At 44.9% G+C, this 23,825-nt stretch overlaps 1 protein-coding gene across 2 annotated transcripts in view; it reads right to left on the bottom strand.

Annotated features, from left to right (window-relative positions):
- The window catches only part of syde2 (synapse defective 1, Rho GTPase, homolog 2 (C. elegans)), a 47,803-nt gene extending 24,262 nt beyond the window's left edge, over window positions 1–23,541 (bottom strand). Inside the window, exons 1-4 of one of the 2 annotated variants that reach the window (XM_080033248.1) lie at window positions 21,353–23,541; window positions 12,195–12,475; window positions 11,258–11,672; window positions 478–1,643 (exon numbers count right to left, since the gene is read on the bottom strand). In XM_080033248.1, the coding sequence (XP_079889374.1) occupies window positions 478–1,643; window positions 11,258–11,672; window positions 12,195–12,475; window positions 21,353–23,366 (3,876 nt within the window). In that variant the 5' untranslated portion in view covers window positions 23,367–23,541. The remainder of the gene's footprint in view (window positions 1–477; window positions 1,644–11,257; window positions 11,673–12,194; window positions 12,476–21,352) is intronic. The other variant, XM_080033249.1, reaches the window with a different exon arrangement.
- Between the last annotated feature and the right edge of the window lie 284 nt (window positions 23,542–23,825).

The following is a 23,825-nucleotide window of genomic DNA, read 5'->3' as shown; positions in this document are numbered from 1 at the left end:
ATACCACAGACTGTATATAAACTGGCTGCAGGGCAAGTGCTGGTCTCACGGTGTACTGAGCTAAAAGGATGCCATGAATACAGGATTATGTTTCTCAACCTATTCTCCCACTCTCACACACAATCACATACAATAAGGCCTTATATAATTGAACCCTATACCAGATGTCTTTTCAAATTAATTCACACGATAGGGTTTGACTGGCATCCCTCAACATGTACTATTTGTTTACATGTGTCCTCAAACATATATGAATCCTCTCTATTTTATTTATGTTAAATTTATTTGGGTTTTGGGCAACTCCTCAGATACAGCTGGGAAATTTGATTACCGGGAAATCAGTTTAATCAATTGATTTCCTTATTTTTCTATGGACGGAAATGGTGTTGGACATTTGTCACTATTTTCTAAACAATCGATCCCTCGAAAACTGGAACCAAGCCAACAAACTCTTTGGTAAACCCTAGTAGAACTCACCTGGCAGCCTCGTTTCTCGATCTCGTTGATGCACTTGCTTATGAGCAGCGGCACCATGTGTCCCGTGCCCTCCCTCTCCGCCACGCGCCACGCCTCCACCCCGAACACCTGGGGCTCCCGGTCCCCGTCCGGGCCCCCTCCGTCCAGCGAGTTCTTCCACTGATCCATCAGATTCAGCTTGACGTAGATCAGACCGCGCGGCTCCAGCTTCACTGCCAGCTGGTGGCTACGTGTCACCCTAAACAGCGCCGGGAGAACCACCGTACCGTGGCAACACACGCGGTTACGTTTGGGCGTGGGCTCCCAACTGAACACCACCAGCTTCAGGTGCTGGGCGTTCTCCAGCTCGATGTTGAAGGTGTGGTCCATGTCTAAGAAGGTGGTTCTGCAGGTGAGCAGTGCGGTTCGCGCCTTGTTCACCGAGTCCACCTGGATGGCGCAGTAGACGTCTCGAGAGTCCACGCGCGGCGGTTTCAGGTCTTCGGCGCCGTAAAAGTGCAGACTCATCAGTCCCGAGATGTACTGGCCGCACTTGGGCTGCTCTGTGAAGCTGTAATGGCGGAAAGCATCAATGTCCAAGTCTGTACCGCTGAGTTTGGAGCTACCAACACCTCCTACATCCGGGGTCTCCTTACCTTTCCCTGCCTTCCCCCCCTCCCCTGTTGAGCCGTGCTTCCCAGATTTGGCCACCAGCTCGGGCGAGTCACCATCGCTGAGGTAACCACCTTTGCTGGCCGATTTTGAGCTGCCATTGTTTTTCTTTTTGCTGAAGCTGTGTTGTGTGGACACACTGCTGTCCAGGTGGTAGCGTGAGATCACGTTACGGCTGGCCTGCCCACCACCCCCAGACGACCCTAACCTAGTAGGGCCCGAGGAGTGGGGGGCGGCCTCCGAACCGGTACCGTTGTTGTTCCGGGGAGAATGGGCTCTAGGCTCTGGCTGACTGCTGCCGTTGTTTGTGTTACTGCTGCTGCTGCTACTCGAGGTTCCCTTGACGCTGAGTTTGCGGCTGAGCTCCGGAAGCTTCTTCATCCTCATGGAGATCTTCCTGACGGTGCGCGGCGACTTGATCTTGTCTGGAAAGGACCAGTTGATGGAGCTGCTCTTCTTGGCCGGGTTTGGGCTGGAGGGCGGCGAGCTGACGACATTGGGCAGATCAGGACCATCTGCAGAGGACATAAGAGAGAAGAAGAAAATTTGATTAAAGGGATCGAGCATGATGCATTTTGAATCTTGATCTTTCTTTGGTTAAAAAGGTCTTAACATTTTTACTGTCAAGTTCTTTGCCAGGAACAATATTAAAAAAGCTATTTCTTGATTACTCTCAGGCATAGGCGTAGATTTTTTTTTATTGGGGTGGGGGGGGTGCAGGGGATATAACCCCCTCAATATTTAGAAGAGGTAAATGTGTCCCTCTCAAAAACATATTAAAACCAACCCCTGTTTCCCCAAAAGAGATAAAAATAACAGTTCAGGGGGTGGAAACATTATTATATCCTTACTGTATACTATATCTGTAACTATACATTTCCCCACGTTTTCAGACACCCTTTAACTAGACCATACAAACGGGTGGTACAAACGGGTACCTCCAGTCCCCAGTTCTTAAAATGGCTGTAAACGCTGGTTTCACTCGACAAGGTAACGGTTTAGATGACCAGTGCAGACAGACAGGAAAAGAGACGGCTACAACCAACAGCAAAGTGTGCACAAAACCGTAATTTACAGTTCCTGTAGAAAAAGTACTACACCTTCATGGCACCTCATCAAGTGATTAGGTTTACATTCAAGCCAGTAATCCGCTGACAGAAATACATTCAGTAGGCGACACTCCATAAACACATGAGCGCTATATAATACAGTTAACGCCTATATGTAAACATAGACAGCCATTTAGATAATTAACAGCTTGAAAAAAAAACAGGTTGTCGAAATGGCGCCCATATCAAAAATGAAATTGCTCACAAAGCGTTCACATGACTGAGGCCCATTTTCTTTCTTTTTTTAAGTGGACTTCATTCAATCAAACACCAGGGAAGTTGAAATGGAATGTTTTTAGTTGCAGCTCCAGTGAAAAATAGTGGTCTAAAAGCAGGAAAATATCTATCTATTTAGTGACACCAACTGCTTCAGGGCTGAGCTAGAGTTACGCAGTCATTATTCAAGTTGAAGGATATCCATTTGGATTGGACCTCGTGGGCAGTTCTCGCTTAACTGGATGTCTGCAACATTACATTTCAAAGATCTTGAGTTCTACGCAGGAGTGAACGCCATTGTTTAGTCTACATGACTGAGCTGTCTGTGGCTTTGGACAAGTCGCTCACCCAACAAGAGCTTCACTGTGGCTGGTATATTAATCTCATAGTATTTAATGCTGATATAATCAATACGTTTCTACAAACATAGAAGCAAGTGTGTAATCGGAAAGGCGTCATTCGCAGTGACAAGCTTGTAAATAATTAGAATCAGGTTCTGCTGCAGTTCCCCTTGTTGCTACACAGATCATGTTAGTGTCTTTTGGCTATTTTATATTTTGAGAGTGCTGTTTTTTGGTTTAACTTAACATATTTTTAGACCACAGCAGCCAGTTGGATTTTGAATTATTATCAGCTGGGTATGTACCATAAATATGCACTGGTTAACCTTATCAACTTAAAAGTTCTCAATGTTCTGGTGAAGAAAGAGAAGGAGAAAGAGACGACATAAGGCCAGATGGGTGTGAGAAAAGTATACATTTGTCAAATAATGAGAAACAGGAAGTTAGAGCCTGTCCTAAATAGAAACATATATTTTATTTAGATTTGTAATGTGGCGAAAATGCCTTGAGAATACCTCACTATGTGGCTCCATGGGAGATTAAGGCTGCACCACAAGTATTTACCTTCTGTAGGCCCCTTGAGGAGGCCTTTCAGACCTTGTTCAGATAGTAAACAAGGCACGAAGTCATGGGGTCTGATGAGCTATTCAGTCATTCAAGATATTCATGATATCAACTTTTTATTGGTTTTGGAATTCTCATTTCATATATGAAAGCTTTTATTGTCTTTCTCAGTCAATTACTATCCCTGAATAAACCTCTGAAACAAAAGAGTGATTCAAGATACAAATAAAAGGAGAGAGAGAGAGATAGAGAGGGAGAGAGAGTGCTTGACCCTGCCAACTTCACCAGCTCTATTTTCAGAGGGGACCTGCTGTGCTATTCTAGGGCGAGGGCTCGGGAGTGAAAAGAGCCAAGCAGAGGAGGTGCAACAGGATGGAGAGAAGGCTATAAGATGGGGAGGGGGCAGGAGCAGGGTGTAGCCGGCAGATGGGGGACAAAGACGCCCCTTGTCCAGGCACTCAGAGGTCTGGAAGGCCCACTGGAAGGCTGGCAAACCCGCGAGCTGGTGAATGTACAAACGCACACGGCTGTTCTCTCACATTCCTTAACCAAACCATGTTTAGCCTCCTTTCCCGCTGGCCGAGAAAGCCTTGGCTGTCACGGCTTCCTGCCAATAGCAGACACAGAGGCGCTCTGAGAGGGGAGAACATGGGTGGAGGTGAAAACTCGCCAAACAACATCTGGGGAGGGGTCAGGTACACACACAGAGAGCCTTGGTCAAGGCTGAAACAAGCTTTTTCAGGTGTAAAATTCCTTGTAAACAGAACACAGCTGAGCTCATTTTGTGGTTTAAATATTGACACATTACACTGAGTAATGAATGAGACTATAAGAATGAAATGAGTAGAATGTCATTAGTTAGGAAACTTTAATGGATCAAAATGGCTGTTGATAATCCTCAATGGAATTTACATATGACATAATATGACATCAACAAGAAGCTGTAAGTGACCATAGAGGTTAAACTGTTAATAGTATAGGCACTAATTCAAATCTAACTGCCATACTACTTCTATGAGCAGTCACTAGTGAGAATCAAAGCAGCTTCGGTCCCATTTATTGGATTGGATGATCGACATGAACCAGGAACATTCCACCAACCAGCCCTGCAAGGCAGATCTGCCTCTGTCAATGATGTTAATGACTGTTACTCACACTCAAAAACAAACACACACACACACACTGACACGCAGCTGTGTCCTATGTAGGCTTTGGCCTTGTGGCAGCATCCATGAGAGTAACGCGACACCTCACTAGATGAGGTTCATGGGCGATGGTTTGACACCCAACCCTCCAGGGCCGTGTTCCCGGGTCAAAGTGCAGAAGGTCTGCATTTCTTAGGGAATGACACCTGAGCTGGGTGACCGTGTCCACATTCCCACCCCCACTAACAATTGAACACGCACATGCACTCACCATATAACCGTGATGCGAAGAGTGAGTGCATGTAAATACGCACGCATAAAAAAGACAAGCACACACACGCCCTCCCTGACCCCGCTGCACTCCTGGGGCACCAGGCCGCTGACACCTCTGAACAAAGCCCCAGGAATTTATGACGAGGGCTTTTCACAACACTGGCACCAGACAGGTGCAGAGGCAGGGTGTGCGACCTGATCATTATCAAATATGCCCGATATTTGTTGCCATGATCCCCTTAGCATGAGCCAAATTGTCACTCTAGCCAGCAGTCGGATAATGTGAAATGTCATCCAGTGAAACAACATCAGGCGCCGGGCCTACAGCAATGGGAGAATGTGTGTGTGTGTGTGTGTGTGTGTGTGTGTCAGAGACACTGAGACAGACACAGACACACACTGAAAGTACTCTGATAAGCCTTGGAACAAGACAACAATCCGCTGTCCTTGATTACCCCTGTAGAACCACTTTTGTTCACTTAAGTGTGCGTCCGTACAAGTACGTCTGCCAAATGTGTGCGTTACATGTATAAACAGAAAGGATACGGGCGTGCTGACAAACAAGGGCAGTGTAAATAAACCAGTGAATGGCATAGTTGTCCTGTAGTTTCTTCTGACCAAGGCCAGGCTATGTGCTGCTTCCGCTACATTTGGCTCTGAATCATTGGGCGCTGGAAAGGCCTTTTCAGGGGCCGCGGGAGCTCCGGCCGTTTCATTACAATGGTTACAAAACCCCTGCTAATATAGCCAAGCATGCAGGGCCCTCTCACTAGCACAACATGGCCCCAGGCCAAGGCAGCCCCTCGTGTAGCCTAGCTCACAGGCATTCCTGCTGCTCTGCTGTAACTCAACCGACAAACAAGCAAGCCTGCAGCAGCACTGGCCCCGTGCAGGGTTAACTTTTAATGGAGATGCAATCGGGATTTAATGATTGATTTAATGATTTTACAATGTTAAATGAAATGACTTCCTTATTGCGGAAGTTGGATATGATTATATCAATAAAGATGAGTTGCTTACTGCATAGTACACACTGAGGTAGGAATTAATGGTTAATTTATGATACGAAGAGCATGAAAACAACAATGAATCAAGAAATAATTCAACACATTTTCTACAGTGTCTATTTCCAGACAAAACCCACCTCTCCTGAAATAAGGAGCACTTCTGCTATCTTCAGAAGAAATGTTTTCATTTTGAAGTTTAAGAAAAGGCCAATTGGGTTTCAGGGAAAACAAGCAAGTTGTGTTGCATCACTAAGCAAAGTCCATGTATTTAATTAGTGATGAGAATAATCAAACCATAATCTAGTAACTACAAAGATAAGAAGATAACATGCATCAAAACCATTAAAAAAACACAGAAAATAGTGACCACCACGACATAGAGTTATAGCCCCAAAACCAGCTGGACACACATTCATTGACTTAAAACTAGTTCAAACGAGCACTCCACTGATTTAGCATTGCACTCCCTTAACATTGACAAATGTTTTGGAAAAAAAAAATCTTTGTGGCAAAAAAGCACAGACATTGCCTGTTTCATTCCACACATTCTTCTTCCTGTCACAACCTGGCAGATACATTACCCACAATGCAACTCAACCATCAACAGCTTAGGTTAGGATTCAGTGTTGTCATGCTAGAAGGGGCTACACAACAATCAAGCTTTTAAACCTCACACCAAGATGAGGAGCAAGCTTCAAAATCAAAGTAAGATCCAGTATTTCTGACTCAACCAAAGATGTTTTTAATTTTCAAAACGAGCACACTTCAGCCAAACCCCATGCTGACTCAAGAGGCATCATTTGAGGCAGTTTATCAGATCTAGCATATATCCCTCTGGTGCCACAAAAGGATTTCATACAACTTTTATTTTCCACAAATGCCATAGCACTTCCCAAGACTTGTAAACAGTGGTCAGCTGTGGTCATTTAGCACTGACCACCTCTGATTCACAATTTCCTGGGAGGAAAACCTTGTATTCACTGGTTCCAGCTCTTCAAATGTGAGGTTTTGCAACTTTTTTTTTTTATCTATGCAACTTTTATCTAGGACAAATATTTTGCATGGTGGTGTGACGAAGCCGGAAAAACGCAAATAAATCACATGGGCATCATATAAATTGTTGTGGCCGTTTTACCATTATTCTTATTTATTTGACTTTAAATTGAGAAATAAGCCTATTTCGTTCAACATTTTAATAAAAAAAATGAAGATAGTTGTTAGCTGTAGCCCAAAAATATAGTGCTAGGTGGTGATAAGCACTCTTGGAAAACCTTGCATCAAACACATAGTTCACATAGCTACAGATACTATTGTGTGACCTCCATTGCATGCATGACCAACTAAGGAAGGATTATGCAGTATAGTGTACACAGATAAGAGTCAAAACAGAGACCAGAGCAGTTCGGTTTCTACAGTTGCTCTGACGATGAAATGAAGACCAGACCAGAACGGAATAACTATGTACCCTGAACTTCACATCGAGTGCCGTGCGGCCAAAGGAATCTAGCTCTGGTTTATTAAAGTGCTGCTGCTGCTGCTGCTCTCACACTGTTGAGTTGTTGACTTCCTCCTGAACCCGACCGTGTGCAATCGTCAGCCCGGCCCCGAGATTAGATTCCAGGTTCCAACTCTGAGAGAGTGCTTGAGCTCTCATGTAACTTTAGTAGCCAGGGCCAATTCTCAAACCAGACCAAAACAACCCCCAGAAATAGCCCCTGATCCCATTCTGAGCGCTGGCCAAGTCAAGATCCCCCCCCCCCCCCCTCCAAACAGGCGCTAGAATGGGAACAAGAGATTGGGAACACACTGCACTACAGCACCACTGCTCACCCACCAAAGTCCATCAATCATTATTCTTCATACAAATAGAGCATTCAAGATGGACAAAAAGTCAGTGAATAGGCAGCACACGAGGAGTCTGGAGTGTATCCGGTGAGGGGATAAAAAAGAACCAGCCAGCCCGAACAGAGGGAAAGCTATAGTCGAAAGAGAGAGAGAGAGAGAGTCATCTACATCTGCACTGCTCCATTAATTCAGCAGACGCTCCTTATTCAACTCGTTCAATCAACGAAACCCCTGTCATAGTTCGGCCCCGCGGATAAAGTGGAGTCTGTATAGGGAGTCATATTAATGAACAGTCTGAAATAGAAAGGCACAAAAGATAGGGGTTGGCATATTGGGAGTTCAACTCTGGGTCTGCACTTGTTTGTAGTTAAAAAACTCTGAACATCAAAAAGGACATTATTTCCCAGAAGGCATTGGGTGCATCTATGAAAAAGTGTGGTGAGGCAACCCATCATGTGGTATCCTGAACAGGCTTACTGTAGATGCGGTGAAGATATAGCTTTATTACATGTGTAAAGTGAGGTTTTAGTTTAATTTTCTGTTCTGCTATTTTGGAAAACGAAGACTAAAGAGTGTTTTTGCTTTTTAACCATAAATCATGTAGATTTTACACGTTTGTTGACACGTTTTCCAAAGCATATTGCACATTTAATTATTTTTGACGTGTTCTCTTTGATGTGCTGCTTTGCTTTTCCAAGCAGCTTTCACATCCAATTTATTTATGTAGAGCATGAAAACCAATTAAAAAGGTAACGCAGTCAACATCAGCTTGCATTACAGTTAAGCAGTTCACACCACTTTGAGTCTGCACTGCATTACCATAATGTGATCAAAATAAAACTGCTGTCTTGATATGATGGAGCACAAACACCTTGCTTTAAATGAATGGAATGCCTATGGCGGCATGAAAAGTTGGAAACTACATTAAAAAACCTAAAACTCATTTGCATAATTTAAAAAATCTTAAGCTGTGTGTAAATTATACTTAAGTTGTTCCTTACGGGCTTAAACATTCAAAACATCTGGTATGGCCCTTTAAGTAATCAATTACTTGTTCAGTTATATGAAAGGAAGATAAAACAGTGCTTATACATTTTTCTTTGTAAATGTATTTACCTTATAGAGTAATTGCTATAGCCAGAACTTTGTAAAGTGTGATTCTAATCAATAACCCCCAAACCATTGAAGATATTCTATGATAGTTTGTGCTACAGTGTAGTGTTTATGGTGACAATAAAGGTCCATTTTATCAGATAAATCAGTTGAAAAAGCATCTAACGTTTTATAGAAATGTTTGGTTTGGTCATTTATTTATCCCCAAACAGGGCTAGTGAATGTAGCGTGAAGTAGGCTATAAGCGCCCACCATTCTCCAACCGTTCCCCACCATCAGTGTGAGTGGAAGAGGACTGCAGTGTCATTCCACAGCCAGTAAAAAACTGTCAGAGTGACTACTGATGACACGTAGCCGCCGGGCTTGATGCTCTCTCTCTTTTTTTTTTTTTTTGCTGCAGTCAAGTGTGGGATGGCGTCGCCAAACCCACAGGAATCAATTGCAAAGTCAACACGCAGTAGGGAGAGAGGGGGAGAGAGAGGGGGAGGCAGTTCCGGAGAGCGAGAGAGGGGGAAATAAAAATAAAAACAACACTCCTGCTCCCGCTTCTCATTTTCACAGCAACCAACCAATGAGAGAGAGACCCAGTAAACCCCACAGTATCAAAGCCCTGCCACAATGTACTCCCATTAAACAGAGTTAGAACCCAGCGTAAATGAGGCACAGGGTCTTTGAATGGTAGCAGGTTGAGGGAAAATTCATCTCTTGGGGGAAAAAGGTAGACAGCTGAGGCAGATAAAAAACAGCTTTTTGTTCAGGAAAAGATTTCTTCTCCTTTTAAAAGTGCTGAACAAGCAACTCCTTCCTTCCGATAATGCCAACTCACCTGCTTACCCCAGCAAGAAAGGCCTTAATGACACCAGCACATTTCATCTGGGCTGCGAAATAGGTCTATCAAAGTGTGAAGGCATAAAATAGACCTCGATTTAATTAGCTCTCGGCGCTATGTTTAGTGCCTTTCATGGGCCAGTACTCATTCGGGACTGGTTTAATCCTAATCCTGCAGGGAAAGTGTCTGAGGACACAGAGTGTTTTTGCTGAGCCACACGGGGTTGTAAGAGAGGCTGTGGGGTTGGACAACAGCCAATGAGGATCAAGGAGTGTATCAGCCGCCAATCAAACCTGTTACCTTGTCTCAGGCAGCGTTTTAATGAGAGACACTGCAGGCAAAAACAACGTAGTCATACTAGTGTTAATAAAAGGTCCAACACATTTAGGTGTTTATTTTACTAAACCTTGTCTGTTAAATCTGTATATTTATATCTCAAGATTAGTTTTTTTCCTTAAATACTCTGAACCAGAAATCTCCAATCATTAAACAATTGTTCCTATGTTGATAATTGTCTGATTTATGATACATTTTGTTCTTAAAAATGCATTGTTAAGACCTGTACATAGTATTTTTTGATTTATAGAATGAAAAAAAGTTATTCCCGAGCTCATTTCCAACCTTCTTTCATGCAGTTAAACCCGGGGCATTAAATGCTGAAGCTTAAGTATTAGATTTCTCTCCTCGACGTACCCAAACTGCTCGCTGCCTTCGCTTTGTGCTCCTACAAACTAGACCTTGCTGTTGCGTGCCACAGGAGTGTTGTCAGGAGTTGTAATTATAGGCTCACCGCAAGACGTGCCAATTGGTTGAAACTACCATGTTGCCACATCAGAGAGAACGAAAAAAGTCGGAAGTAAGAAAAAACAAAACAGAGCCGGCTTATTAAGAGACAGGGGGCCGCGCGCTGGCTGTCATCATTGCACTGTCGCTGTAGACCTGCAGAAGTTGTCGACCATTCACAAAACACACCGGTAAATAAAGAAAGTGCAGAGCGAGCACTCCCATTCATTGACAGAAAGTCTGCCTAAAAACTCTGCAGGTGATGAATGGTGTTTTGGAGCTTTTTCGAGGCCGAATGACATTTTTACTCAAGTAAAAAAGTTGGAGAACAAGCAAAAGTTCACAGCCCTTTGTGTGAGCTGCACTGCAGTCACAGGTAAATGGATATTCTTTCTTTGTGAGGAATGCCAGCTCTGAATTCCTCCTGGCTAAAGTCTGTCTGCGTTTCACTAATGAGGGACAGTGATATGGAGAGAGATGATAAGACAAACCACAGCTCCTGTCTGCTCCTATCAAACAGAACAGAACAAGATAAAAACCTAGCTGGGACGGATACGTTTGTTCTAGATTTTAAGGAAGAGGTTTTGGGGGTTTCAATCCGAGCAAAACTCTCTCTCTCACTCACTCTAAACGGCCTTTAGATATCTCTGAGTCAGCCAGGGATGACTTGAAGCTAAATGAGCGTATGAATGAATTGGGACAATTTGAAACAATAGCTATAATTAGCTCTCAGGGTGTGAAAAACCTCAGAAATCAGCCGAGGGGTGACTGGCTGAGAGTCAAAACGACAGACAGTTACCAGCCCCAAGAACTGTTACGGGGGAAGACTGATTGAAGAAGGAAAAGCAGAGAATGAGAATGAGAGTAGGCGTGGGTGTGCTTTTTTTTCTTTCCTTTGCCTTACCTGTAGTTCTGCTGGTGGAAGGCCCCCCCTCCTCCTGAGGTTTGCACGCGAGCATCTGTCTGTGCAGATGTAGTGCTGCCTCTGTGGAATGTATAGCATTCCCCTGCTGACTCCCTTCTACCGAAACGCCAACGACCACGGGGCTTTCCCCCGGCAGCGCCTCAGGCCCGGAGCCACTGACACCCCCCAGGATCCTGCCACCCTGCCCCCCCACATCCCCTCCTCGGCTGGGCCTCCTCTGGAGCTCAGCGCGAGGGGGAACCAGCAGGCGGACGGAGGGCCGCTGAGACGTGTCCGCCTCGAAGTCCTCCGGGATGGGGTTGTACCAGATCTCTCCTTCGTCATCAGCGTCGTTCTCCTCAGCAGGGTCAACGCTGCGGGAGTGAGGGGACGCCTTGGACTGACCCACGCTAACCTAAAATCAAGACAGAAGAAGCCAAACGTTTCCTGTTTAACTTTGAGGAAAACATATATCAAAGGAAACCGTGCCTGAATTGAAGCATAGAGCCAACCTGTAAGATCTTATGTTACGCCCTTAATAAAAAAAATAGCTTTACATTTTGGGAAACACATTTTAACTTGGCTTTCCTTCCGAGAGTTGGATGAGAAGTTTGATAAGGCTGGGTCCTAAATCCACCTACCAGCACCCCTGAAACTCATTAAATCTATATACAGTAACTATACCTCAAGGACAATGTGTGGTATTGCAAAGTCAATGCACCATACAAACCAACTTTTCACACTTCTATTTTGTACAAAATAGTACAATATAAAGTATATGATAAATTAGCTTTGAAGATGGTTGACCTTTGGACAGAGCTGGACTGTTCAGCTAAGCTAACCAGCTGCTTGCTGTAGCAATCATTCTTGTAAATTCTTGTCCAAAAAAGCCAATTAGCCAATTTTGAAAAACCTTCAACTATTCCTCAGCACTGACCTGAGGCAGCTGCAGGCGGAGCGGTCTTGAGGGTCTCAGGTGGTCTGGAGAGGGGCTGGGAGCAGGTGGAGGCTGCTGATTGGATCCCTGGCCCTCCTCCTCAGCTCCCAGCATTCCCTGCGACTCGTCCTTGGTGCAGTGGCTCTTCCCGATGGAGCTCTGCTGCAGCCAGTTGCGCTTCTTGGACACGGTGATGGTGGTGAGCGGTTGTCGCCACGAGGACAACGGAGACTCACCGGCCCGGCCGTTGGCACAGGGGGTTTGGACATTCTCAATGAAAGCTAGAGGGAGCGATGGAAAGAGTCTTAACCACTATGGGAGACATGGTGGTTGGAATATGAAAAGCAACCGCTCATCATTTTGATCATCAGACGAGTCAAGTCCCGTCAACTTGAATAAAACATCTGTATCATGAAACCTTAGGTGCGGAAACACTGAATGAAGCCATTTGGGATTTATGGTCTTTTCCTCTCTCTCCTGCTTTGTGTCTGTGCCTTTTAAAGTCATCAGAAAAAACCGCCACGTCTTTGCTTTGTCTCATCGGATCGTTATATCTTTTTTTATAACTTCTGGATGGACTACTGGGGATTTTGTTTTTATGACCTCAGTCAAAGTTTCAATCATATCAACCACACTCCCCCCCCACCATCCTTCCCCCTTTATCCTCAGAAACGCTTTGGGAATATGTGTGGTGGGCTCTGAATTCAAAAGAGATCAACGGGAGATGGAGGGATTTAGATCACGTATTATCTTCCATCTTGGAAATAAAGAGAGCGCGGAACCGCTGGCGTTACAGCTGTGAAAATAGCACAGAGGAAGGGGAGGGTGTGTGTGTGTGTGTGTGTGTGTGTGTGTGTGTGTGTGTGTGTGTGTGTGTCTGTGTGTGTGTGTGTGTGTGTGTGTGTATGTGTGTGTCTGTGTGTGTGTGTGTGTGTGTGTGTCTGTGTGCGTCGGTAAGGGGGCGGCGATAAGTAGAGCTGGTGGCGGTATGTGCAGTTGAAAGGACAAAAACATAGAGATGGTGACATTGTTACTCAATGGCCCAAGGAAAGCATTAAAAGAGTCCCTGCATAGTTTTGAGTGTGTTGATGTGGAGGTTTTTTCCAGTCATGGTCTTCCTAAAAACGTTTTGACGCGCTATTATTTTCACAAGGCTTGATGAGCAGATGCAGTGAGTGAAAAACAACCTCAGAGCGTGTGTGTGTGTGTGTGTGTGTGTGTGTGTGTGTGTGTGTGTGTGTGTGTGTGTGTGTGTGTGTGTTTGTGTGTGGCTTGGAAGGCCCGGTCCTGCTCTAACATGTACAGCATGCTCGTGTAAAAGACTGTTTTGATCCTCGGCAGCTCCCAGACGAGCCCCTCCACATGCTATAATGACAACTTCTCCTTTTCTTCAAGAGGATGCATGCTAAGGCTGCATCCACCAAAATTACACACTTGGAAATATTTTCACTTTGCAAAAACAAACTAACATGGGAGCTCCAGTATGTAGCCTATACAAGTGTGACTGCAAAATAGAGTGTGTCGGAATAAACTGTATTAATAATCTCCAGAGCAGGACGGCTCCACTGAGATTAAGTTTTCCCTGGAAGTCCACCAGCCTCTCTCTCTGCTCTATATACAAGGCAAAACTCTACAAATAAACGGTTGACTCCTAATAATTGGCTCCATGTTTAGTTGCCACCGAAATCCCATAAACACTGACTTTGAAATGTTCCCCTCACCACAAGAAAACAAGTCTCAAACTTTATTTCTCTACTTGCTCGCCGCTCAACTTTGTTTTGTTCCCCCCCCCCCCCACTTGCAAAATATGACAAGTATGACATGCGGTGGGACGAAATTGCTTCTGTCTTCTGGTGGATGCCATTCCCCTGCTGTATCAGCTGATTATATAAGGCCCCGGCTGAGTACATGAAACAGCTTTCAGTGGCAAAGAACAGAGGCCACTTTGAAGGCTTTCCTAATCTCCGCCATGAAACAAACGGCACGAAACGGCGGAAAACAAAAAGCCCATCACGTCGTTTTTTCAATTCTAACAGACCACACCACGCTGCCGGTAATACAAAGCACATCTTTAAGTATTTTCTTCCTTCCAGCTATGTTTCATTTTAGGACGGAATCCTGCCAGAAATGTGTTTGTGTGAGCTGAACCCGCAGTATGTTTGCATTAGCTTGGATTAAGGGGTTGATTCTGTATTCAAGGCCCCAGAGCTCAGTAGCTTTAGCATGTGCCGACTGCTGAGTGAAGTGGGGGGGAAACATACAGCGTGTTTCTGCTGCTATGAATTAACGTGTAGGAACCAAGTTGGCAAGCTGTTATAATCTGCTATGGCTTGTTTTCAGCTGTTCTGGCATGGAGTTCCTTGGAACCTTTGATTTGAATCTACATGTGGGCGAAACCTACAGGAAAAAGATTACAAAATAAGATAGAAAGAAACCTTTAAAAAGGTGGTGTCAGTGATTCTGAATAATCACTTTGTCAAAATCAGAGACTATCTCCTCATGATCCACTACCTGTCCGTATTGTGTGTCGTTGAATGTTAATTCACAGGCTAGGCTCTGTAAAAAAGGCATGTGAACAATGGATATGTGAATATATCTAAAAAGGGGCCCCACCATAGCTAGCAACATGCCCGTTTACTGAGCCTAGGCTGTGGATTGAAAACATATTTTTCCAGCGCACACACAATACGGATTGGCAGCGGATCGGAAGGAGGTATTCAATGATTTTGACAGAAAGTGATTTTGACAACAAGAGTTCCCCAGAATGGCAGACTCTCTGAAACTATAAGCTTGTTTTACGTCTATAACAGAAATAAACCAGCACATATTTGTGGAAAGGGAAAGAAAGAATGAAGTTGTAGGAAAAAGGGAACAAGCAGGATGTTGGTTAGGGAAGAACATTTTGTGGGAGAGAGAGAGCGGAACGATTTTAAAGGACCGAGGCGGAATCCAAACACCGTGACGCCGCCAACGCGAGACTAAAGAGAGAGGTGAGATGGGTTTGTGCACGGGAGAGTTGTTGTCGGTATGCCATCGTCTTTAAAGGGGTCTTTCATAACTGGAAGAGGAAAGCAAGTTCTGACACGAACAGCATTCCAGACCACAGCTCCAGATTTACAGCCTCGCCGCTGCCTCCTTCCACTGTCACATGGCAGCAACTCAGAGCCAAAGCAGGACACTGGTTTGGACTAATACGTGAGGTTTTGGCCATTTTTTTTTTCACCGGCGTCAAATATCAGCCAATCAAAACACGTCTCACATCAGCATAGCAGTGTGTTTCCCCTTTAACCGCGTTTGATGTGAACATTTGGCTTGATGGAAAACGGGTAATGGAATCTCTTGAGTGTGCTTTTCTTAAAAGCTATATCTTAAAACTACATACAGAGAAGAATTTTACAAGATTATCGATTAATAGAAAATAATAGAAAATAAAATAAAAGTCATTTTTCAAGCCTAAATAAAAACATCTAGTTCGTGCTTCTCAGAGTTGAGGATTTGCTACATTGAAGATCTCAACATGGGCTTTTTGAAATTGTGATCTGTATTTTTCACAACACTATGGCATTTTAACGATCAAACAATAAATCAATCTGCAGATTTGTTATTCATTAGTAAAATAATTTGTTGCAGTTGTGTTCTTCTTAAACATTATGCTTGGTTGTTCTAAAGTGAACACCTGCAAGGAATTTGAAAGATTTTAAAAAAAACATTTTAAATTCTTCATTATTTGACAACAACCTAGCTTTCAACAAAGTAAAGAGTTTTTGTTTTAAGCGTGAGTGACAGACGAACAAGTGCCCAAGAGACCCTGTCCATTAATACTTCACTAACCATGCTAACACAGCCTGGCTCCCCTTGTGCAACGGCATGGAGACGATGTGTTTAGGGCACGTAAAAATCACACCTCTGACCTGAAGGTAACAGATGGCCAGAGCACATAATACAAGGGTGCAAGTCTGTGTGAGAAAATAAAGGGAGAGAAAGAAAGACAGATAGAACGAGAGAGAGAGAGGTGGACCGGGAGGAGGAGCCATGTGGGTTTGTCTAAGGTGCTGAAAGGAATGCAAACTTAATAAAGAAAAAAATGTATTTCCTGGATGTGCTGGTGCGAACCTGTGCCACGTGAGCCTGACAGTATAAACCCAATTATATTCATGTCTAAAAAAATCCACTGAACGAGCAAAATCCTTTTTCTACTAAGACAAAACACTGGATCCACTTTCCCATAGGCTTCTTTTCTTTTATATCCCAAAATCCTTTTTGCTTCATGAAGGCTCCTCTTTTGATAAGAGCAAAATACACACACTAGTTCTCTCCTCCATACAGACACTTTGTTTTGTGTACAGAGTTTGAACCCCCCACTCCTCTCTCTTTCCTTACAGAGGGAATCTTTTTGCTGTGTGCCATACATTCCTGTTGACACCCATTCACATGCTAATGAGGACTGTCAGTGTAGGTTCTTATTTTTTTTTTATTTTATACTGCCAATACAGAGCTGAGATGGTCCAGGGTTGCGTCACATCATGTCAACACTTGCATCCCGTCGAAGGCAACGCGGCCTGCCTGGGATTGTTGATTAAATGTTAAATGGCGCTTCCTCCTCGATACGTTGGCTCAAAACCAACCCAAATTCTTTTTAGTGTTGCAGCTCGTTTAGTGAATGTATTTTTTGCAGAGGAGGGACTATGCAATCTTAAATAAAGGGACATGGACTCGCAGTGTGACCCAATTAGGTCCAAAACACTGGTAAATGTAAAACAAGGCATTCAAAAGTCCCTTCAACAAAAGCTCTGTATGCCACAGTAAAATGATAAATTGCTGACACTTAATGTACAAAAAATCGAATTAATTTTCCTGATAATAAATCATTTAAAATGGCCAAACAAGTTGCTATTGTCTGCCTGACACACTTTGCAGACACACCATCATGTGACTCACGCGTCTCATAAACCCTGGTATGAACCCCCGATGCCTCGCGCCCGTCCTGGGTTATCCGATACGTCTTTAGAGCTAACATCCTCCATAAATCTCAATGAAGTACAAACGCACAAGAGAAATTAGTGTGCCTTCACCTTAAGCCCTTTGTGTGTTTATGTGAAGAAAAATAGTAGCACGTCTCAGTAACAAGGGTTTTGGCAGAAACCAAATGCCACATCGTTCTGACATGACTTGACAGCAGTCGAGGAGGGTTACATTACACCTGCAGTATCGCCTCAATCTGTAGCAACTTTGAATCTACTGAGCAAGCAGGAATTAAAACAAATCAAAATGTTAAACAATACTGCGGAGAAAGTGAACTGTAGGTCACCATTTGGGGGAAAGTAACCGTTTTCTTGCTGCAATTAAGATGCAAAAAAAATCGATACCATCCTCATGTCTAGGTTAGCAATTAGCATAGCACAAAGATAATAAACAGGGAGGGAGAAGCAGCTAGCATGTGCAAAAAGAAGCCCACAACATCATCTTTGAATTCACTGATTTACACATTATGTTTCGTTTGTATAAAAAGGGAAATGGAAAAAAACAACTTGTGTAAAGGAGACTCCAGGAAGTCACTGCTTCTTGCCAAGAAATAGTCTGGCGAGTAAACTCCTCGTGAAACCGCAACTTGTCAATTTTACAACGTGTGCGAGTCAAACCAGATAAAACTTGTTTATCGACAGGCTTCGGAAATATATTTGAATTTTGGACAGAGCCAAGCTATCTTCTTCTCCCTTGCCTCAAGTATGCATTGCTATGCTAAGCTAACCGGCTAACAGCAATAAGCTTATTTAGATTCGGATCAACTTAATTTTTCATAGCGGGATGATACCATATGATCTGCCTCTAGGAATTGATTGCTATACTCCTCTGATTGTGGTGTCAATGGCTCTAAACCAGGGGTGTCCAAACTACGGCCCCAGCGGCCGATTTTGAAAATATAATGTAATATGGCCCTTTTAATTTGTAAATGCATTTATTATATTACAGAGAAATATGTCCCATAAAAGAAAAAGAGCACCAAGCCCATCCCAGAGGACCCTGCATAAAATTTTATTTTAAATTAATATTATTATGGAAAATAAATGTGTCCTTCTTCAATAGCTTCTAATTCATCTGACAGTGTGTCCAAATTATTTTTTCATACAAAATTCTTCGGATTAATCTTAATGAATTAATCTTCTTAATTTTCCTCTCAAAGTGCACCAGATTCATGCATTTCACTTTAAAAAGTAAAAGAAAAACAATTTTCACCCAGCTGGACATTGGAGGCAATAGCAGAAAACACTGGGGGGCTGAATGGCATTTAACAATAGACAATGATTTGGGCAGCACTAACATTCGAGAGGGGGCCCCCTAATCAAATTCTGCTTAGGGCCCCATGAAGGCTTGGGCCGGCTCTGAGGAGAAATGTGTCTGTTTCATTTGCAAGGAAAGTGTTGCCGTGAAGAAGGATTACAATTTACGAAGACACTATGAAACTAAACATCAGAGCAGCTACATGTCCTGATAAATGTGTTATTTTTGCAAAGTGGCCGGGCCATCGTAGATTTTTCTGTGTGTGGCCCTCAGTGAAAAAAGTTTGGACACCCCTGCTCTAAACATAAGCTTTGACTGAACACCACTCCTGACTTCAGAGGTGACCAAAACCTGATGCCATACTGCCTGCCTGCACAACAACGCTGTAAAACTGCAAATATAAACATGCGTGTACAGTACACACAGGAGATGTGCAAACGATATGCTCGATATGCACAATTTCCTACATTCAAGCAGTGACACACTTTGCTGTGTGGGTGATAACCAACGGGTTTGTTTTTAATAGACAGTAATTAAAAGGACAAGTCAGAACACAGAAATAAATTAACGTCAAAGTAATTAAGTCAATATTTTGCCCCATGACTTCATGAGTGAGGTTTTAATCTTCAGGGAACACTCGGAGGTGGAAGGTGGCTATTTTTAGACAGTCCCAAACGCATAAATATTTGCAAACAGTTTCAAGCCAAGACAAGCAAGTCACTGGCGCTTCTGGGAGCTTTTGGCATTTTGTCTCCTTTTTTTTTATGGCTCTTTGTGAGGCGCTGAGAGGCCCACAGGGGCAAGATAAGCCCAGGGCTGACCTTAATAAATACTTAATCACTCTTCATTTTGTTCATTCACGGCGAGGAATTAAGTGACACAACGCAAACAAAGTTAAACAACGGGAATGGCATCCGAAATATTCAACCCAGGGTCTCTTTAAAATGCAAGTTACCATGGAGCTGTCCAGAGCAAACGACTGGGGAGGAAGGCAACATGACAGGCCCCCTACCACCCCCTTTCTAAAACACACACACACACACACACACACACACACACACACACACACACACACACACACACACACACACTATTACCCACAGAGAGAAACTGCAGTGGCTTCTCTACTGCTCTGGATTCCTCTGGCCACAGCTGTGGAAAAGTTCAGTGGGGACAGAGAGGGGGAAGCTGAGTCAAAGGGGAAAAGAAAAGATGATTTAGGAGGTAAAAAGACCTTGGAAAGTAATATGTAATCGTTATAATGGACGGTAAGCGCACTGTCTTCATTCTTCGAGAGGTAAAAGTTAGAGCTATGTTGAGCCCTTCCGCTCAGAAGCCTTAGGAGATCACACTCTATTTCCAGCAGCACACACACACACACACACACACACACACACACACACACACATACACTGACAGTCAACAACAGCCTGCGCACATGGCAGGTCATCTATTTACTCAGGACGACACGGTCGGAACAACACACACACTCACTGGCATTCACACACACACACACACACACACACACACACACACACACACACACACACACACACACACACACACACACACACACACACACACACACACACACACACACACACACACACACACACACACACACACACACACACACACACACACACACACACACACACACACACACACACACACACACACACACACACACACAGAAAAAGCTATTCAACAATAAACCAATGTTTAAATCCATACACAGTGAGACCATTTGCACAGCCTGTGCAACAAATGTCAATACAAACTTTTCCACACAGGCAGTGCTGGCTGACTGCCATGTTCACAGTCAAATCTGGTCAGTGTTTCATTCATTTAGTAAAACCCATGTACTACACAAACAGTGGAATGTTAACCACAGTTATAGTGCAATGTACTGTTGTCGTCATAGAAGGGGGTTGCAAAGCATCAATTCATGTGGGTGGTTTTTTAAAGTTGGTCTACTAAGACGGTATGGAGCTTGTGGTGAGATTATTTTGTCAACTACAGTTTCCAAGCTTTTTTTGTTTTTGTTTTAAGCCAATAAGGACAAGTAGTACTTGAATATTTGAACATTAAAAGTGGGCAAACTCCATGTCCCGAGGGGATACTGAGTGATTATATTGAACGCTCCAGATTAGAACAGCTATTAAATTGAAATTTTTGTGAGATAACTTTAAGCCACTTCTTTATCCCACCTCAGCCCTGACTATCTCACATTCATGTTGCATTTTGAACCAGTAAAATAAACTCGATAGGAAGGCCTATAAGTTAACATGACGTGCCCCCTGTTGCTGTCAAAGGTTTCATGATACAGATGTCTTCACGTTTTTGTTGCACTTCGTCACAAACAGAACATCATAGGAACAATCAGAAAATCCTTGTGCACATAATCAAAAGTCATTCACATAATACACAGGAAAAACCCACCACCAACAACACCAACGAAAAACCACCACCGCAGTTAACATAGAAGAGGGAGTTAGTTGTTACTGAACTACTTTACACTGTGAGTGAGTGATCCCAATCTACAACCGGATGTGTTATTAATTCTGTGTTATTAAAAATGCACCTAAATTAGTCAGAAAAAAAGAACAGAACCCGCCACCTGGTTAAGAGAATAATTTTTTTTGGGAAAAAACAGGAAAAGCAAAGAGGTCGGCAAGGTGTCACGTCCTTTTGCTTTGTGACCAGTTTGAAGAAGAGGAGTAGTGCAGTGTTGGAACCGCCACCAGACGCAGTTTGTTTCTACTATGGAGTGAAGGAGGATGACAAGAATCAGGAGGGTGAGAGCAGGGTCTCTTGATTGAGGATGTGAGGATCCACGGTGTGGGGGAGTTGAGGCCACTCCGTATAGCCCTTCCTACCTGACTGTTGCTGATGCTGATTCTGTTGTCGTGGCGTCTTCAATGCAGGTGGGGCCTTGACCGATTTAACCCCTCCTCGGCTAGCCTGAGGAGCACAGCAGCGGTCCTGGCTTTGGCCTCCGCTTTGGCGTGGTGGTGGTGGGGCCACAGAGGAGCCCTCGATCCGCTGCTTCATCTCCCAGGACAACAGACGGCCCTTGTGCATCCACTCTTGCATTTTGTTGACGGTCACCCCGTGGCCCTTGTTGAAAGAGTTGGCCCGATGTGTTCTGACTTCGGTCATCTCCTGCTTGTTGTCTGAACCCTGATTGCTGTCTGAGGAACCTGTGAGGCTATTGACTGAGCCGCTGCGGTCTTCATCGACACCAGCATCTTGTAAAAGCTCTTCGCTACTTATGGCATTGTCTGACAGCTCATCTACTCCTGTCACTTTAGCCCTATCTTCTTTTGTCTCTGCGCCCCCCTTTTCACCACCACACAGGCCTATTCCTGGACTCTGGGGTCCACCTGGATACCTGATGGCTCCGTCGCTAGCCGAGCGCAGTATTTTAGGTCTTATCTTAGTCAAGGACAGGTTCACCATGCTCTTACTATTCAGGATGTCCCTGAGCCCAGACTCAAGGTTCCCAGTGAGGCACAGCAGAAGGGAGTCAGTGTCAGAGACCTGTTGGGGGCTGTGGTCGCCTCCCGAGGACCAAGAATCGCTGTCCATGTTTTTGGCGGAAATCCTGGAGCACAGGCTGTCCCTGGAGTGGCTACTGCATGAGGAGGTGGCCTGCTGCTCATCCAAACCTACACTCATCTGTTGGACATCCAGGTTGATATCATTCATAGCATTGATAAGGAGGTAATAGGCTTCTTTTAACTGGTTCCTAAGCCTGTCTGTCTCCTGCAGGGCACTGTGACTGTCATCAAGCTGCCCTCCTCTCTCAAGACAGGGCTGCGGCAGCTCTGCCACCACCTCTGCTCTACTGTCACTCTCACTTTTTGCTCTGATGGTTTCATAAAAAGGCAATATTTCATTATCGTAATAATCATCGTCTTCGCTGTTTAGGGTGAACCTGAGGGAGGTCTCTGTGGCGCACAGGGACGCCACGTTAATGTCACATATGTCTAGCTCTGTGGGGAAAAACGTGGGGCTCTGTAGACCCGCGTACCCAGGCCCGTAGCTCTCAACATCCCTGATGAGAAGAGTTTCTTCTGAGTTGGGACGCACAACCGGCGAGATCCTCTCCAAAGTTTGGTTGTTGTCAAAAGTCAAGTTGGCGTTGTGTTCTGTAACAGCAGTTCGCACAGTCCCTGCCATGTGCCAGGGCTGTCCCCTACAGTCTCCGGGCTCTGTCCCGACACTATCAGCTGCAGTGACCGGGCCCTTTGCTGGTTTACAGACCCCCGAATGTGGTTTGACCCGGGCTTGATACAAAACGTGATTAGAGTTATCCCCAAACCCGATCGAATCCCCTACGCTGCACTGGCGCGGGACCGAGACGAAGTGGTTTCTCTGATGGACATGCGGTCCCCCTACACTGAGCGGCAGCCCCGCCGATAACGTGATCTTGCCCTCGGATCTGTGGCTCCTATCTGGGTCCCTAAACGCATCTCCCCCAAAGTGCACGACGTCCCTTTGAAGTGAGACCCCCAGGAGCTCCTCGTTAACCCGAACCCTGCCCCCGCCGCCTTCAATGCCGCCGGACCACTCCCGGACTATCACCACCCCCCCGGTACTTTGCACCATCGCCCCTTCAACATAATTCTCGTACGTGCTCATTCTCTCTGTCGTCGTGCAATGATCCAGCCCCGTGAACATATCTACCGGAGCTGGAGCCTCGTCGGAGTCTCGCTGCTGCGTTTGCAAAACTTTTTCTTTACCTTCTCTGCCCCCATTCACCGCCACTGCAGCAGCGGTAGAAGAGCCGTATCCACCACCACCACTGCCGCCTCCGAGCGTCGCTCCTTTCTTGGATTTCTTCCCCCGGAGTTTCGCTAGTAAAGTCCTCCGCAGAGGATCAGCCATTCCTTTCCTTTGGCCCCCCTTGTGTAACTCCTCTCCCGGGTTCCTTTCAGCACGCTGCGGGTTGCTCCAGAGGGACGACTGGGTTCTCCTCCTCGCTCGCCGCGGTCAAAGCTCGCCGGGCGGACGGGCTCCTCTCCATTCTCCGCTGTCACCTCCGCTCTGTCGCCTGCACTCACACTCACACACTCACTCACTGGTCTGGCTCACTCTGCCTAAACTGCGCACCACCTCTCTGTCTCTCTCTCTCGCTCGCTCTCTGTCTCTCTCTCTCGCTCGCTCTCTGTCTCTCTCTCTCGCTCGCTCTCTGTCTCTCTCTCTCGCTCGCTCTCTGTCTCTCTCTCTCGCTCGCTCGCTCTCTCGCTCGCTCGCTCTCTCGCTCGCTCTCTCCCTGCTCCCCACACACACACACACACACACACACACACACACACACACACACACACACACACACACACACAC

The sequence above is a fragment of the Ammodytes marinus genome (genome assembly GCF_949987685.1).
Source record: "Ammodytes marinus genome assembly, chromosome: 8".
In the NCBI taxonomy this organism is placed as follows: Eukaryota; Metazoa; Chordata; class Actinopteri; order Uranoscopiformes; family Ammodytidae; genus Ammodytes; species Ammodytes marinus.
The sequence above is the reverse complement of the archived record's forward strand: the minus strand, read 5'-3'. Positions and strand labels throughout refer to the sequence as shown.